The sequence below is a fragment of the Notothenia rossii genome, assembly GCF_949606895.1.
Source record: "Notothenia rossii genome assembly, chromosome: 6".
Lineage (NCBI taxonomy): Eukaryota > Metazoa > Chordata > Actinopteri > Perciformes > Nototheniidae > Notothenia > Notothenia rossii.
The window spans coordinates 81,639,943-81,658,574 of NC_136909.1; the positions used below are offsets into that span (position 1 = coordinate 81,639,943).

Consider the following 18,632-nt stretch of genomic DNA (forward strand, 5'->3'; position numbering starts at 1 on the left):
ATTGGACATGAAAGACTCAACTCGCTGGACGTTAACAGGGTTTATTAACCAGTGCTGGCTCACACCCGTTATACATGCTTACTGTGCACTTCATCACTGCAAGTGTATCTATATGCTGTGTAGACAGCAGGGGGCGCAGTTATACTGAGAGCACAATACATTCACATGAATATCACATTGCCCATTTTAAACAGCTTTAAACATTTGGCTGTTATACTGCATTTAACATTCCAGTTATCTGGAACTTTTCTGCTCCCCTCAGATGATTCCAGATATGTGTCTGCTGTGTTTGGATCCAGAGTGATCTCCTGTGAATATGTTAAGAACCCAGCTCTGGTGGTGGGCTCTGCTGCTGACTGTAAAACCTCCACTTCAGTCGGTGAGACGTTTGTCCATTCCTCTCTCAGGACGTCCTGTAGTTTGTCTCTGACTGCTGACAGGGCCGCCGTCACGTCCTCAAAGTAGCTCAGAGGACGGATGTTGATGCTGGAGGAGTGTGTAGCTTCACTGAGGGCTGGCAGTGAGGAGGGGTAGCTGAGCAGAAACTGGTTGTGATCCTCTGTGTGAGACAGTAGCTTCAGCTCAGCGTCTCTCCTCTTCAGCTCAGAGATCTCCTGCTCCAGCTTCTCCTGGAGCTCTCTGACTCCACTCACTTCTCTCTCCTGCTGGGATCTGAGCTGCTGCTTCACATCAGAGCTTCTTTTCTCCATGAGACGGATCAGCTCAGTGAACATCTTCTCACTGTCCTCCACTGCTTTATCAGCAGAGCCATTGACGGCCTGCACCTCCTGCTGAAGCAGCTTCACCTCCTTCTCTCCGTGCTGGATTCTCTGCTGGATGTTTAGTCGATTCCCCTCCAGCTCTCTCTGCCTCTCAGTCCTCTCTGCTGCAGCTGCTGACACCGTGTCGTGGCCTTTGTGTTCGTCCACAGAGCAGAGAGAACAGATATTCTGCTGATCAGTGCGGCAGAACAGCTTCATCACCTCGTCGTGACGAGAGCAGATGTTCTCCTGGAGCTTCTTGGAGGGCTCCACCAGCTTGTGTTTTTTAAAGACAGGCAATTCATAATGAGGCTGGAGCTGTTGGTCACAGTAAGAGGCCAGACACACGAGACAGGACTTGCAAGCTCTCAGTTTCCTCCCAGTGCAGACATCACAGACCACATCTCCAGCTCCAGCATAGCAGAGATCAGCAGGAGCAGGTGGGGGTCCAGTCTTCTTCAGCTCCTCCACTAAAGCTGCTAGCATGGTGTTTTTCAGCAGGACAGGCCTCGGTGTGAAGTGCTGCCTGCACTGAGGGCAGCTGTAGACCTTCTTCTCATCCTCTCCGTCCCAGCAGCCTTTAAGACACTTCATGCAGTAGCTGTGTCCACAGGAAGTCGTCACCGGATCCTTCAGTAGATCCAGACAGATGGGACAAGATATTAAGATTTCCCGGTCCAGCTGAACTCCTTTCTGAGCCCTTTCACCTCTCAGTAGCAGCGAGTGTGTGAGTTTCACGTCCTGAGAGCTGAAACTAGTGTGACAACATGTGAATGTGCAGCGAATGTGGTCTATCAGCTGTTGTTCTTTACCCACATGTTGGTTCGGGCCCGGCGCCACGAGGGGGCAAAAGGGGGCATTGCCCCCTCAGTTGTATTCTTTGCCCCCTCACTTTGAGCATCATTCATCCATCAAAAAGTACAATAAATGTCACAATTATTAAATAACTTTAAATAATTATTTTCCCCAATACACGTTACTATGTTTAGATCAGATATGTGGGCAGGCAGTCAAGCAACGTGTAAAAAAGCCTCAACACCAAGTGAGCTTGTAGTCTAAATGTTAGCGTGTGTGCTTAGCTGTAAACACAGTCGGATGGGTGACCAAAACGTCCCCGTTTTCCGGGCAGAGTCCCCATTTTCGGTGGCTGGTACCCGGTTGAAACTCCCGAAAATGTTCCCGTTTTTGAACGTGCGTTTAAAGAAAATAGAGCAAGGTGAAATCAAATGTCATATCTCAGTAAAAAGAGTAGCAGTGTTGTGCCTGTTTGTAGCGTTAACGTATTTCTTCTACTACTTCTTGTTCTTTAATAGCGAATCGCTTCGAGCATATAACGCCACCTACTGTTGATTTATTAAATGTTTATATTAAATCCTTGTCCTCAGACCAGTGTTTTTGAGGAACTTGAAGATCAGCTTGTTTACTTCATTTCTTGATTTACTTTCGTATATTGACTTGGAATCCATGTCCTTAATGTTATGTTGATGCAGTGCAGTTTTCAGAGTGAGTCTTTGTCTGTTATAATCCGGGCAGCTAAAAAATACATGATGTAATTTTTCTCCCCAATTTTCGGCGCCCCCGATTGGTTGATGCGCCCTTAGCATGCCAAGGGCCGGCCCTGGTGAAAACAATATGACACCAACCAAAAATAAGACAGACAACTACAGATGGCACCACACATGATGGTTAGGCCTACTTGTTATTATTTAGGGCTGCCTGTAAGGATCAGGTTTTTCCCAAAGCGAGCCCTTTTACTAGAATAATAATATGTTGTGTATTATATCAACCGTATTGGTACAATGAGCGACATCTAGTGACGGATTTTGGAACATTGATTTGATTTTTCTCATGGCAGTTAGACTCTAGAGACAAACCAAGGGACTATATTTTTATTTGTAATCTGTGTCTGTCCATTTGGTGTAGTATTTGATCCAATATTACATTTGGTTTATATATTAGTCACTTTCTTATGAAATGCCAGGTTTTAGGCCTTGATTTGAACATTAAATCCTGAAAATACCAGATTAATGTTTCTGTAATCCTGACCTGACTAGAGGTAAGTACATCTGTATAGGAAGACGAGTTAAGGGATAGAGGAGAAAAGGTTATGGTATAATTACAGAGCCTGTCCATTTATAAATTGAGGAAATCAATTTGGTTTGGTCAGTTAACCAAAGTGCAGCCATCTATCTATCAACTATCTACTATCTATTATTAAAGATGAGAGGAAAAGCACAGAACGAGAGGGGTAAATCCAGAATAAAAATAAAGAAGCAAAGAGGTTGTAGAGCAGTGAGAAGGAAAAAAGCTTGGTGTTTCAATTCATTACATTGCCAGTATCATTGCCCCCTAGGATGTTTTAATAGCCCGCTCAGTAATTTCATCCTGAAGCCGGGCCTGTGTTGGTTACACCCATCCTCCTCAGTGTGGATCTGAAAGTGAGGAAAAAGGAAATACAGAGTGGAGCTGGCTTTGTCTGAGAGCAGGAAGAAGAGGGAGGGCTTATCAAACTCTGACCCATTCCAGGAGGAGGAGCAGCGCTCAGACTCTGACCTACACGGAGCCTCGGTTACAACCTCCTCTTCATTTGAAAAGAGCTTTTAGTTGTAAAATAAGTTGGTAAACTTACAAAATCTGAAGGGGGTTAAATACTTGCTTCCTCCACTGTAAATGTATAGCCTCAATGTCCTGAAATAGCTGATTGGTTTTATAGTTGAATGTACAGTAAGTCGTTTTTTACTATAAGTACTATGAGGCACTGACTCTTTCAGAGTCAGATTTACAAATATTATAGTTTGACCTTAATCAAAATGTTCGGTTATTTTCAAAAGCTTTTTTTACCAGCCATGAAGCTCACAGCACGTCACTGATATATACAGGGGTGCACACAACTTTCTCAGTGAGGTACTCAGATGAGTGTGTCAACGGGGGGGACCATAGAGCGTGTGAACGTTGTGATCAGCTGTTTTAGCGCTGTGCTGCTGTACAGACCGACGTTAACAGCAGCCCTGTCTGTGCACACGGGAACCGACTCTGTCGTCCGGGGATCTAACCGCCTTCTGGAAAAGCTTCACAAGTACGTCGGTACTCAAATGCGCTTTGTGACACAAGTGACGGTACGCATTTCAGAGTATTGCCGCGCATGCGCACCTGCGTACCATTTATGTGAACCCCTGTGTATATGTATATATATATACACTTTATTAATCCCACATTGGGAAATTATTTTTGTTACAAAACCAGTGTGCTGAACATTAAAATACAAATACTTAATATAGGTATTTATATTCGTATACTAGGTGCACCATAGAGAGTATCCTGACTGGCTTCATCACGGCCTGGTATGGCAGCTGCACCACCCTCAATCGTAAGGCTTTACAGAGGGTGGTGAAAATTGCACAGAACATCACCAGGACGGAGCTGCCATCCATGGAGGACCTTTACTCCCAGCGGCTCAGGAAGAAATTCCTCAGGATTATAAAAGACCCCCATCACCCCAGCCACAAACTGTTCAGTCTGCTGCCGTCTGGCAGGCGGTACCACAGCATCCTGACAAGAACAAACAGATTCAGAGACAGCTTCATCCCGCAGGCAATAAAACTGTTAAACAACTGAACTGCTGAAACAATTTCACAACATTCATCTGCTACTCTATTATCTATCATTCCAATAACTTATATATAGACTCGTATTGCACTATTCCATTTTTTTTTCTCACTTTTTTTAGAACAATTTTTCTTTTGTATTACTTTTAATTTAATATACTTTAATATTGCTTTTATATTGTCTGTATTATTGTGTTGCATTGTTGGACAAGCCTGTGACCTAAGATATTCAACAACATAATTACTCTGTAGCTATGTTAGTTTGACAATAAAGAACCTTGAACCTTGAAGTAAAAAAAGTAGTTAACAATTACAAATTAAATAAAAAAACAATAGGGCCACAAAGGTTCTTTATCACAAATCCTTTTGGATTACCATTTGAAAATAGTGGATTTTAACTTGTAATTGTTATTGTGTGCCTATTATTATTTATATTAGTAGCCTACTACGTGCCTTACTATAATACCCTCCCCCCCCCCCCCCCCCAGTGTCAATTAATTTAGGCCTAATCCGAATTTAATTGTCAGAACTACAGCACTGCTAAATAGATTTAAATTCAAGTGATCCGAACTAACACTGTAATTAAGAATTAGAAAGGGGAGTTAATGGCAAGAGAGAGAGGGGGGGGAGAGAGAGATAGAGAAAGAGGGAGAGAAAGAGCGAGAGAGAGGGAGAGAGAGGGGGAGAAAGAGCGAGAGAGAGGGGTGGGATTAGGCTCGTACTGCAGGTTACACGGGATTACGGCTCGCGGAGTATTTCCCTGAGTTGCTTGCTCTGCTATGGAAATCTCTGCACGGCATTTCTCTGCCTGAACTGATTTAACACCTTTGATTCTGGGGATAAACAAGCTGTATGGAAACATGGCCGACATCCCTCAACTCGTCAAAATTGGGATTAATATGAAGATGCTCCCTAACAACACGGCGGTGCACTTCAAATCCGACGGTGCCCGGTTCGGACAGACCCGGACCATCAAGCTGCTAACCGGATCCAAATACAAGATCGAAGTGGTCGTTAAACCAGGAGCGGTCCAGGCCACGTAGGTAGCGCTCTTATTCTGTCTGTTTCAGGCGTGGATCATCATGACATGGACATGGACCAAACTGCCATGTTACATCTATTCATTTAAGGGAACAAACATCATGGTATTTTTACCTTACAAATCTCTTCTGAGAAAAAGCCACGGTGATTATTCAAGGCATCTAGGAGTGCCATTGAAACGTTCAGATTCAATTAGGAGATTGCATTTTTCCCACGAACCTTCCAAAAATAGAGAATGTTGTTGCATGTTGCACAGCCACCTATTGTCGCCTTAATATTATAGCGTGGAATGGAATTAAATGACGGTATTATAGCCTAAGGGGCTATTTTAAAAACGTTTGAGCTTCCTACCATTTATCTGTTTTTGTCATATAATTTCCTTTACAAAGGAAAGCATATGTCTGCTTAATTTCCTGACAATTAACACTTAAAATATTCTGCTTGATAACCAAGAGTCTATTTTACATATAGGCTATTAGTTAATGGTAATTTCGAGAAACATTTAAAATGAGGATTTCCTTCCATGGAATCACAGTGGTGAAACAGAATGCATAATGTGGAGTTAAAGGCACCATTCATGGACATTGGGATATATAGCCATTACCTCTCTAAAACATATTTGTGTAAGAAAGAGGTTCTCGTGATTTTTAAGATACATAAAAAAACACAAAAACCCTCAAAACACTTGCATTTTGTTGTATACGTATCACAGTAAAATATCTTTGCGATATATTGTCTGAATAAAAGCCATGCTCTTGAACGCTCAACAAGTAATTTTTCCATGTGTAGCGATCGAAAGTAGAATTGTACACGGTGCACATGAAGGCAACATAAAACCAATTGGCTGCACGTAAAAATCCACACAGATTAGGATTCCGGGGTTTTGTTAAAACCTCCTCTTGTGATCTGACTACAATTCATGATTATGTCATGGTTGTTGTATTTCCATCTCCAAAGCAGGATTATTGTTAACATGCTGTGAAACTGCTTGAACACTATGGTGTAAAAATAGGTCACACGTGCAATGATGCAAGGATATTTGGAGCATGCTCATAAAACATAGCTGCAGACATAGCTCACCAAAAGGATTTCTCACAATGAAATCTGGAACAAAATTGCATCAGTAAGTATGAAGCTTGAAGTATTTATCAGTTAGTGCTTTTGAAATTGCATGTGTAATTTCTTAATACATCCAATCAATCGACATTATTTTGAATACATCTTGTCTTTGTTTTATTAAAATTAGAATCCGGTGTTATAACCAGGTTTCCACATACAAGACATTTGCTTGGGTGAACACCAAAAAATTATGTTTAAAAGAAATATAAATACACACAAATAGAAAAGTACAAAAAGAACATAACAAGTTACTCTGAGAATAAATATGTGCAGTATTTTTGAATTTATTAACATTGACTCACTTGTTTTGCGGATCCATCTTCTGTGCACGGCCTCACATGAACCTTTCATTTAAAGATTAGTCTGATGTGTTGTGTACCTGCAGCTCGATGAGTATCGGTGCGGTGACCTTCCCTCTGGAGCAACAGTCTAAAGACCCCCAGTCCGTCGTCTATAGCGGCCAATACGACACAGAAGGGGTGACACATACTAAGAGTGGAGAGAGGCAACCAGTTCAGATAAACATACAGGTATGGATATACTGTGTACACAGTGCACCAAACTACTAGGGATACACCTAAACCTTTATTTGGGTCGAAACTCACTCAAATAGCTGGATTGGTTTTGGCGACAATGAGACCTACCTATTAATTTCGATCTCATGTTTGTATATTGCATATAATATACAGTACACTGAAATGTACTTCCTGTTAAAGGCTTAACCAATGTGTTCCTGCATTGAAAAGGATAACACTAGTAGTAGTACAAATATATAGAAGTAATTCCGTTTTTTTTACCAAGTTGTTGGTGTACAATTCAATATTCTAATAATTAACAATACAAATAGGGATAGATTTAGTGGAATGAAACACTGTTGTTGGATCAGTACTCAGTACAAACCAATGCTGTATGGGGACATTTCAACCTGAGATCCGCTCGTCTTTTAGAGATGTGCATACTAAAAAGAAAATAAATATGTTCTTTTTTTTTAGTGTTCAAGTCTCCTCAGCTAGCAGCAATTAACAGATGCTTTAAGCTTCAGTGCTGTTTCTTAGTAACGTAACGACTGGATCATTCTTAGTTACAACAAATTATTGCTTGACCTTGATTAAAGTTACATGACTTTCTGTATACTCCATATGTCCAGTTTACACCCTAGGGCCTCTGAGATAATACGGTGTGTGTGTGTGTGTGTGTGTGTGTGTGTGTGTGTGTGTGTGTGTGTGTGTGTGTGTGTGTGTGTGTGTGTGTGTGTGTGCATGTGTGTGTGTGTGTGTGTGTGTGTGTGTGTGTGTGTGTGTGGGTGTGTGTCTGTGTGTGTGTGTGTGTGTGTGTGTGTGTGTGTGTGTGTGTGTGTGTGTTACCATCTGTCCACTCTGTATGTCTTGTCATTAGAGCATCAAATGAGGCCACTAAGATGCTGAAAACTTTTTGTGCACAATGTGTCTTTACTCATCTGTGCATGTGTTTCTCCTCCAGTTCACAGAGGCGGGTCTGTTTGAAACGGTGTGGCAGGTGAAGTACTACAACTACAACAAGAGGGACCACTGCCAGTGGGGAAACAGCTTCAACAGCATCGAGTATGAATGCAAACCCAACGACACGCGCACACTCATGTGGATCAACAAGGAGATGTTTGTGTGACGGAGGAAGAGCTTCAAATGTTTAGTGTTACTCTGCAAAAACGTTATTATCCTTAATGTCATGATGAGGTATTGTCTTACCTTAAAAGGAAATGCAACCACTCTCCCTTTGTGCCGTAAATATCAAATCTAGTCTTTCCACAGGGGTTTATGGTGGTTAATCAAATTTGGCACATTAAAGGTGGGGTAGGTAAGTTTGAGAAACCAGCTCGAGTGCGCGAGAATGTGAAAAAATACACAACCGGAAAAAATCTGCCACTTCCTTACAGAGCCCCTCCTCCAACACACACGAACGTGCACATGACCAATGAGGGCACGAGATAAGTTTGTGCACAGATGGAAGGCTGACAGGCAGGTAGGCCATCCAGTTATTTTAGCCGGGCCGGCTTTTTACAGTACTACGGCTTCCACAGATGACATTTTTTTATGGATTTTTTGTCAAAGCACTTCAGATATTCATTGCTATCGGGATGTTAAGAGCATTCCATGGAATATAACAAAAAGTGTATCTCGAGCCGGTCTCTCAAACTTACCTACCTCACCTTTAAGCCTCTAATTAAAATGAAACACGTAGCAATTCTCAACTACCTACACTTTCAATTCCGTTTTGGAAGACTAAATGACATTTAAAAAAATATATTTGTATATGCCGTTCCAGTTATGGCATGTGGTTATCCTGAGGTGTGTTCAAATGTGCAAATGTGCAGTATGTGTGTCAGTGCACGTGTGCCTGTGTGTTTAGCTACAATACGTGTGTGTAACAAGACGGTGCTTGTACAAGTTAATGTACTTTTACGTGTAAGAGATTCATTCCAAAATCACTTTCCAAAGAGATCCAGAAGTGTTCACCTTTGCCACTGACTGCACATGGATTAATCAAAAAAGGGACCATAGTGTTATGTTAATGTATGAGTATTCTCTTGTGGTACTATTTTGTGTACTGTATGATACAGTGTTGGATGTAAGAATGTCGTATTTGGGTGAAGTCGTGCTCCTATTTACAGTGTGTTGCTTTCTCTACCTCTTCTGAAGGACCTAGCCATAATAATGAATTGTTTATTCAAGCTAAATAATTTATTTGGAATACTCAAAACGTAACATAATGACATTTCAGAATATATATTTTTAGTCGGTACTTGTATTTTGGAAAAAAGTATTTTGTACAGTGAAATATTTAAAAGTGTTTTCATATTATTGTTTGTATATTGGTAAAAAGTAACTAAATTATTTTCTTTAAAATATTGAAATGACCTATGCAAGAAACCAGAGCAACAGACATGATGAAATGGTCCAATCGTGGTGAAAATTAAATGTTACTCTGACCTTTTTGTGAAATTGTTGTTTATAATGTTATCAGTAAAATTGAAAATCTTTTGTGTGGAAAATGTATTTATTTGGACTGATTCATCATAAACCTACTGTAAACTACATCAGATTTAGATCAGAACACAGGTACTTACAACTGAAGAAACAAGTATTGTAAACCACTACAACAAATAAAAACTATAAATGTATTATAAAACAAACAAAAACACTGCAGAAAAATGCAACTTGACAGGAAGGGAAAAGTCCCATAAAGCATGTTGATAAAGGTCAATCACAGCAATTAGACGTTAATCACAGTGACAAAACAATTATGACATGTTCAAAAAAGGTCCTGCAGAAAGCATGATAAAGTAGGAATACGTTTTAGACTAAATTTAAGAGGTATACTTGGGTAGCCTATTCGCTCAAATCTGTAAGATATCGCAAACACGACCAACATCGTTTTAAAGGTCACATGACATGGCCATTTCTACTGATCATAATTCCATTGTTGAGGTCTACTAGAATAGATTTACATTGTCCAATGTTCCGAAATCATATTGGTTTCTCATACAGCATCTCTGTATAATATGTGTATTCGCTCTCTGTCCTACACGCCTTGTTGACACCCCCCAACTCCAAGGGACGAAAAAAAAGGTCATGTGATCGAATGATTTCAAATAAAATAAAATGCCTGCTCAAACTGCTGTCTAACTCAGAGGTTCATACAGGCACACCATATATTCTGATCTCTGTGATACATGGGTTACAATCCCCATCTTGGTAGGACATTTTGGGCAGTAGGCCTATATTAAAAAGAAATATGTCTTGCTATAAAACATAATTTAAAGAAATACTCAAAATAAGTACCTTGACATTTTATATTACTTCAGCACTATCCTAAATGTAGTTAGTAACTCTCCACCACTGCACACAGTGCAGAATGGCCTAAGGTGTCGGGTATTCCTGCAGTACAGCCATAGCTCCAGTGGAGAGAGCCCAAGCACAAGCAGCCTGTAGTGAAGCTGTAGTTCCCGGATGTACAGTAGCCTCCAGCAGCACCTCCCCCTCCTCTCTCCTCCCCTCCGCCACCGCCTGCTTGTCAAGCCGAGCCTCCTCCTCCGTCCCCTTCCAGCGGGTTTGCTACAGCACAGAAAGCCTTGGTGAAGGAGCCTGAAGCTGGGTTTTAAAGCCAGGACGAGAGACCTCAGAGAGTACCACAACCATATATTTTTTAGTACTTCTCGCCACATCTCGGCGTGCTACCAACTCCCCCTCCCTCTCTCTCTCCCCTGTTGGACCTCTTTTCCGCCTGGATTTCATCATCCGACCTGCAAGATGGTAAGCACTTAATTTCCACCCCTCCGACGACTTGTAAACACACCAGTTTGCAGGCCTGTGTCGATAAATGTGGCTTTTTGACAGGTTGTGGTTGTTTTTGTACGTAAAGTTAAAAAACGTAGAGCTTTGTTGAGAAGGAAACGCTTTCCTCGCCCACTTTGTGCAACACCCCGGGGCTGACAGTAGCCTAAAGCTTGTGGCCCATATACATGTCTTATCTCCTCTCAGTATAGCCTTCACTCTTATTAGCAACAAGGGCCTGTGCAAATTAGTTTTCGTGGCAAAAAATACACTCGTCAATGGCCTTTGCTTGGCGACTAATTGTGGCACAGTTTGCACCGCAGCCAGGAAAATGTGACTTAAGTTTTGCTTTGCTTTCGCACTCACACATGAAAAGTGAATGCATGTCTGTTTTTTTTTTATCTCAATGAGTTTTCGGGGAAGCATGGCGCTGTGTTGATAGTTGCAACAGTGTTACATGTGAGCTTTAATAAATAGACTGAGGTTACATTTGTATGTATTTACAGCGGTTCTACTGGCATAGCAGGCCACAGTGCTTTCAGGATCAGAATCTGTAGTAGCTTTACACAAACGAGGAATTTACTTTAGTGTAAAATGGTGCATACAACGACACAGAAAGAAGAATACGTTTTAAGTATATTTGAAAGACAACACATTTCAAAAATAAAGACGGTATTTACACAAATATAAATATGATAGAAACTATGACAAATACTATATTCAAAGTGGAGAGCTGTGTTATGTACCTTTTTAATTGGTCAGGGGCCTATACAATCTATATACTATATAAACTACATGATATGATGTTGAGTTGCCTAGTAACCGTAAGGCATCCATGTAGTGACCAATAGGAGTGTGTTTGACCAGGGCTTGATCCATATTTAACTTAGCAGAGGATTACATTTGACTTGTTGTCAGTGTTTATTTCCAAGGAGGTGTCCAGGAATTGTGGGTTATTTGTACACGATTTAAACCACCTTTGTACCTGCTTTCACTTTCCCTCCAATTCCTCCTTCCAAACATGATCACACACATGGATCCATCCATTTTCTGATCAGTTATTGATGTTCTTATAGCACAACATTGGCTGCAGCAGGCTTTTGTTCACTGATACAAATTGTCCTGGGTGGACAGAAAAAAAAAGCCTAATTTTATTTCTTATTCCACTGTATTTGCTTTATTATATATTAAGAAGCCTGTATTTGTTTGGGGCTTTCTGGATCTGGGTCGCTCTGACCTTTTGTTGACTGTTAGATTTAGATGTCTGTAAATATTGACTTGAGCAAATAAGCTGTCATTAAGTTTAAAAACTTGAGCTGGGCGAATAAATCAAAATGTAAGATGTATATTGGACCAACCTATTACTTGCAAAATATAAACAAAGGATTTGATGTTCATTATACAAGACTGCCGGTAGAAATGCAATGAGGAACAGTGTAAGTACAAAATATACAAATATTAGGGTTATTTAAAGAGAGAAACTAAAGAAAATGAACACATGAAGGCCAAAGAGCAGCATGTTCTGTTCTTGACAGCATCAACATGAACGAACAGTACCAGTGGCTTCTTTTCTGTCCTATACTAAATGAATTAACCAGAGATAGGTGAGCTTAAAATGATCAGGACACCTTGTTACATTTACCCTGCAGCACTCTTAACTCTGTGCCAGAGGGTAGAGACTCAGGGCAGACATGTTGTACAGATAGTAACTTACGTCCAGTTGAAGTTTATTCTTCTCTGCTGAAAGGGGAGATTGGGGGCAGGGACTCTCAGCCTCTTAAGCATGTAGTGGAATGATCTGATGCTAAGGAGACCATATGCCGCCTAGCAATCACGCGCCACCCACATAAGGATCGAGCCGGAGCTAATGTAAAAGAGATAAAAGCCACAGCGAACCACCAGCACAAGTGATGATCAACACGAAGTGATCCACAGTGCACTCCCCAGCAGCCCACTCAATCTGGATTTATTCTCCTCATTTGTTATGGCATTGCTGCAGTGCTATGCTTGCACTGTGTCTAGCAGTCACCAGCACAGGACACATGCTTGTCATTTGAAAATGTTCTGGTGTTTTTAGCATCTTTGACAAGTTAAAACATTCATTTGTAATGTTAAAATGACATGTTAAAACAAGGTATTGGGGGAAATAAGGCATTAGAGACTGTTTGGATGTGCTCAAAGGTAAAAAATAAATAAATGGAAGTATACACATGCAACACATACGCCACATTATGCCACTGACATAATGTAGGATGAGGGGAAGTTACATACACCTACTAGGGTTGAGCAATAGGTTAAATACATCACATGTTTGCTAGAAGCAGAATCTTTGACTAATTGGTATTATATGGCTGATTTAAATAACAAAATCACTTCAATGTTTCCCACAGAATTAGATTCTATTTGTGGGGGCACCGCACCCCCCCCCCCCCCCCCAACGTTCTTGTTGCTCTGTGTTTCGTTGTTAATGAGTGAAACACACCGGAGTTGAGGGGTTTATTCTCCCAAAAATATAATTTACAATTTAGGCATTGAGCAGACGCCTTATTCCAAAGCGACTTACAGTGACCAATTACAGGGACATTCTCCCTGGAGTAACCAAGGGCTAGGTGCCTTGCTCAAGGGCACACTAGTAGTGGTGTTCCAGGCAGGATTTGAACTCGCAACCTTCCGATCATCAGCCCACCTCACTATTCATTAGACCATAAAAAAAAAATTTTTTAGGAGGTCCATTTGTGGCGGACGATATATAATTGTGATGGCCCGGCACAAATAAATCAATGTATGGGAAACACTGCACTTTCTATGTCTGCCTTATCCGCATTTAGGACCTCAAATGTGCTGCCTAAATAACCTCTTCGATAAGTCAGGTTATGGTCATTTCGGTCTTAGTTGTCCAAGATTTCTGTTGTCGATTAGTAGTTGTTTTAGTATTGTATCCATATTTCCAAGAAACCTAATTACAAGTTATTATTAGATTTAAAGAGATTATTTTGAATAAAGTCTGAATGGAAAAACTATTAAAGATCTGTTGATTAAACAAGATATTTAATTGCTCAACAAAATCCTATATTGGTCAATTTCAAAATCTCTATATTTGAGACCCTACATGTTGCTCACTTTCAGTGGAAGAATTGGAACCAACAACACAGGGCTTTGCAGACAGCTTTGCTTGCAGGGTCTTGCACAGCACGAAGCAACAACTCCGGGCCAGACTTTAATGCCTACTATCAGACAACCACTTCCTATAGACTCATGTGTCCCTAATTTGACACCTCTGCTGGAATATACAAGCGTTGATGTTATGCTGTTATTGAAGCTGCTGTTTCAACACATTCATCTGCAGCTGTGACGTTTTGCATAAATCCAAATAACAATAGTGTTGGTTTCTGTAGAAATATAAGTACAGACAAAACAAGGAGATAGAAAGTTGTCCAAGTTCTCCAACCAGTAAAAAATAACTGAAGGAATTTCTCTCTTTGCTCCTTCCTCCTTAAGTCACTGGATTGTGGCCCTGCACCATAAACATTAAGAAAAAACACTTTTTGTCTCTTCAGCATTTAGGAAATACTTGGCTTTATCACCACTAGGTAAATGCACAAGACTATTTAGGCATTGTTAGTTTACATAGCATGAGGCATTCAAAACCCTTTTTAAGTAAGCCTAAGTCAGGGATAGGAATGGCTGGGAGGATTAGCCCTAGTGGAGGTACTTCAGGCAGCTCAGATGTTGGTAATTATTTTCATATTTGCACTTGACTTCTAAATCTGGCACAGATGCTTCACACACACGACACGTCTGACAGCTCAACATGTCCACAAATGATCTGAAGTGAACAGCTACTGAGTTGAAACATTGACATCTCACCTTCTTGTATTATTCACAAAGGAAAAACACACACAAGGGAAGACCAAGAAAACACACCTCCAGTCCACATGCAATATTTCAAAACAAGAAATGCAGGTGAGAGCGGTGATGCCTTGAGGAACAAAGGAGAGTCAAATCTATACGTGTGAAGGACGACAGATGGCTGTACGCTTGCTCATCCAAATTCTCCCACATACCGTCCATGGCTTCTCAGTTGTGTCATACAGTGGTTATCTGTGATCTTTCGTCAGCTGGTTATTGGCCTGGGCTTTGAATGCCGTACAAAGTTAGGGTGAAAAATGGAGGCTCTATTTAAAGACCAATCTGAAAGCTCAGCTATGCGTGTGAATGTGACTCTGGAGGGTTGAGAATGTTTATCATAGGATAAGCTTGATACTTGCAGACACGTCTTGTGTGACTGAGACTCTGCTGATCCCTGAGCGAGTCATGCAAGCAAGCAGAGTAGGAAGAAAAGGCACACGCAACACACTTTTCAGTTCAAAAATAACGTGTCAATGACATGCTAACTTAACATGCTAAGCTAGACACACGTTTTGAATGCATCCCCCACTGTGGAAGCTATTCAGTATTTTTCACGTTTATTTAATGTATTTATTTGTTATTTTTTGTTTTGTAGAATTAATTAATTTACAGCCATATTATTTAAGTTAAGTTGTGTTCCAGCGAAAATGCTTTTATTTTGAAGGTGATGGGTCAATTTGGGCACACAGCTGGGTTTATTTAAGTCAATCAGGGCACAGCAGCAGTCAGTGGGCACCGGGAAGGTTTTTTTTTATCAGTATCAGGGCTGAGTTCAGCAAACATTTCAACACCTTTTGCTGTCTTGTTCTTGCCAAGGTGAAGCTAATAAATACCACAAAAACGTCGATGCCTTGTCTGGACAATGGACTCATTACCAACTCATGATCAGCGTAAGATCCACTATACCTGGTGCCTCAGTGGCCTTTTGAAGTTTTATTGTTATTGACAAATAGCCACTACACCCCACATTCACCCGAATATTGTCTTTTTGTGGCTAGTCATATTTGCTTATCTGCAGGGTCCTAGAAGACAACATCAATGTGAATGTGTTCATCCCTTTAACAGACCATTATATAACCTATTCAATTCACAATGACATAAAACAAAATGAGAGAAGGCAGCGAAAGAAGCTGGAAACAGGAAATTATGCAAACCGAATTCCTAAGGACAAATACTGACAGTTTGTGTCTTGTATGTGTCGATCAGCTAGTACTGATCATACTGTACACACTTTCTGAGATTTCCTGTATCATTGCTGAGATCTGTTCTAACAATGAACTCAATGGCATTTGATCACACCTTTCTGCCGCAGTGATTTCAGTCCTATTTTGGACTCTGAATGAGGCATTTTGTCTGAAGTGGCCCATAATGTGTCACCTATTTAAGGGTGGAATTGTTTTGAGGGATGTTCATAGGACAGCAGCATTGCAAACTGAAAGCCTCTGCTGTGTTTGTTTGTTCAGCAAACTTCTGTCGAACACACAGATTTAGTTTAAAGCTCACAGACTTGACAGAGACACATTTCTAACAAACTTGGGTCATAGAACAAAACATATCAGTACACACAGGTTTTTAAATGATACGGAGCAGTTTAGTGTTTCTGTCATTTCATCCATTATGCACAATGTGTCAGTCAACACAGATGGGAGTCAGGAAATGATGCTACCACTGCTTAGCATGTTCTACTTTATGCTAATTGTAATAATGCACGATTATACATTTGATAGGATCTTTGCAAGTCATTGCTTAATTCCTGCACGCTCTAGGATGCACTGACGGCAATCAGAGGGCTGCACAGTGTCTAAATATCTATGCAACATTTTGAGTGCCACAAGTCAGTTTTTATGTCATTCTGATATGTGTCTGTAAAGTGTGCAGTAGCTGAGAAGTTAGCAAAGCAGGCTTTTTGGTTGGTGTTAGATCAACACTTATGGCTGAGGAAGTGACTGATTGCCACTACCTCATGCCACTGGTATGCCCTTGACTAAATAAAGAACAACCAAAGTGCAGATAGTGATGTGCCTCCAGTATTGGTGCCTTGGATGAATAAGGATTGAATATGAAATAACTAGTTTTGCAAATAGTGTTCAGTTGTATTGCATAAGAAAGATGGAACGTTTATGGCCTCCAACATATAATAAACTATCATTTATAACTTAAACTTAATATTTGAAGGACAGCAAATGAAAATATATAAGGATTTAAAGTTTATACTAGAGTACAGTTAGCAAGTCATGATAAAAGGCTCTCTTACTACAAACCAAATGTTAATTCGCTGCCATTTGATTTAGCTTATTGTAGAGTGAGACTGTTAGAGATGCCTCAGAAAAGCCCTCCAAGTCAGCTGCCCCATGTCCTCTAGTCTTTCATGTTATGACTGGGTCTAAAATTAGCCGTCTTTTTGGGTCGGTCGCCGCGTTGCTGCTGAACCAGCCAGACTCTTCATTAAGCAAAACGTGTTTTGTGTGCTACGGCCTAATTGATTCTGAATGAAGCATGCATTATTGATGAGCCAACACGAGCCTCTGTTTCTGCTCTCTATTCCTGTCAGTGCATGCAAAATGCTTTTTCACTTTGTTCACTTCATTTTCAGTGTGTTTTTTTTTTACAATAATCCCATCTGATTTGTGCCATTAGCATTTATGTAAAAAGGCCAGCTAAGCAAGAACGGTATGAAGTGGTTTGCCACAGAGAGCATGAGAGAGTTACTCCTGACCCAGGGTTAACCACAGCAGTGACCTAAGGCCCTGCTTAGTAAACCTGTAATCCTCAACACCAAATCTGCTTTGCTGTTACCCTATTTACCTCCAGGGGCCTACAGACGGCGCTTACTGAGCATGAATGAACAGACAAACCCAACACTTGCCCATCATATTGTTTAGGTATTTATTTAGTCACCGTAGATATATTTATCAAAGGATATTATTTAAAAGGTCAAAACCGAAAGCAAACATTTTGAAATGCTTAACGCTAAATTCCATGGATGCATTTATAGATTTCTACATTTGCTTTCTCTTTCTTTGCATTCTTCAACAAATATTTTCTTTGTTCTTTTGAAGTAAACGTATTACAACAAGTAGTTTGTTATTTGACTTAAAGGTGGGGTAGGTCATTTTGGAGAAACCAGCTCGAGTGCGCTAGAATTTGAAAATACACAGCCGGAAGAAATCTGCCACTTCCTTACAGAGCCCCTCCTCCAACACACACGAACGCGCACATGACCAATGAGGGCACGAGATAAGTTTGTGCACAGATGGAAGGCTGACAGGCAGGTAGGCCATCCAGTTATTTTAGCCGGGCCGGCTCAGATGATTGGTCGTGCTTTTTACAGCGCCAAGGCTTCCACAGATGATATTTATTATGGATTTTTTGTCAAAGCACTTCAGATATTCATTGCTATCGGGATGTTAAGAGCATTCCATGGAATATAACAAAAAGTGTATCTCGAGCCGGTTTCTCAAACTTACCTACCCCACCTTTAAGCCTCTTTTATAAAGAACGTTCACATAACTCCTGTTCAGAAGCTCCACCCTCACCGGCCTTTCTTCTTTTACACAAAACCAAAGTACGGGTCAAAAGAGGCCTGACGTGTAACATAACAACGTTAGTTTCTTGTGTGTGTGTGTGTGTGTGTGTGTGTGTGTGTGTGTGTGTGTGTGTGTGTGTGTGTGTGTGTGTGTGTGTGTGTGTGTGTGTGTGTGTGTGTGTGTGTGTGTGTGTGTGTGTGTGTGTGTGTGTGTGTGTGTGTGTGTGTGTGTGTGTGTGTGTGTGTGTGTGTGTGTGTGTGTGTGTGTGTGTGTGTGTGTGTGTGTTCTACCTTTCTACTTAATAAACTATCTTGACCCACATATTGATAGTCGGAGCCTTATTAATTTCGATCTGGTCAT

At 40.8% G+C, this 18,632-nt stretch overlaps 2 protein-coding genes across 2 annotated transcripts in view; both read left to right on the plus strand.

The window, feature by feature from the left end:
- Positions 1 to 5,057: 5,057 nt before the first annotated feature.
- cnrip1b (cannabinoid receptor interacting protein 1b) lies at positions 5,058 to 9,536 on the plus strand. Its single transcript, XM_079690696.1, has 3 exons — positions 5,058 to 5,405; positions 6,912 to 7,056; positions 8,006 to 9,536. Exons 1-3 carry the CDS (start codon positions 5,227 to 5,229, stop codon positions 8,168 to 8,170), a joined length of 489 nt encoding a protein of 162 aa, XP_079546822.1. The 5' UTR covers positions 5,058 to 5,226; the 3' UTR covers positions 8,171 to 9,536.
- A 1,013-nt stretch (positions 9,537 to 10,549) lies between these two features.
- Positions 10,550 to 18,632, plus strand: part of LOC307043543 (calcineurin subunit B type 1-like) — a 30,971-nt gene continuing 22,888 nt past the window's right edge. The window contains exon 1 of the mRNA XM_079688047.1: positions 10,550 to 10,815. Coding sequence (XP_079544173.1) covers positions 10,813 to 10,815 — 3 coding nt within the window. The 5' untranslated portion in view covers positions 10,550 to 10,812. The remainder of the gene's footprint in view (positions 10,816 to 18,632) is intronic.

Excerpts from the sequence above, each read along its gene's own strand:
- cnrip1b (XM_079690696.1), top strand. The coding sequence starts at position 5,227 with ATGGCCGACATCCCTCAACTCGTCAAAATTGGGATTAATATGAAGATG. Across the intron at positions 5,406-6,911 it reads CCAGGAGCGGTCCAGGCCAC|CTCGATGAGTATCGGTGCGG; the intron begins GTAGGTAGCGCT and ends GTGTACCTGCAG. Across the intron at positions 7,057-8,005 it reads CAGTTCAGATAAACATACAG|TTCACAGAGGCGGGTCTGTT; the intron begins GTATGGATATAC and ends TTTCTCCTCCAG.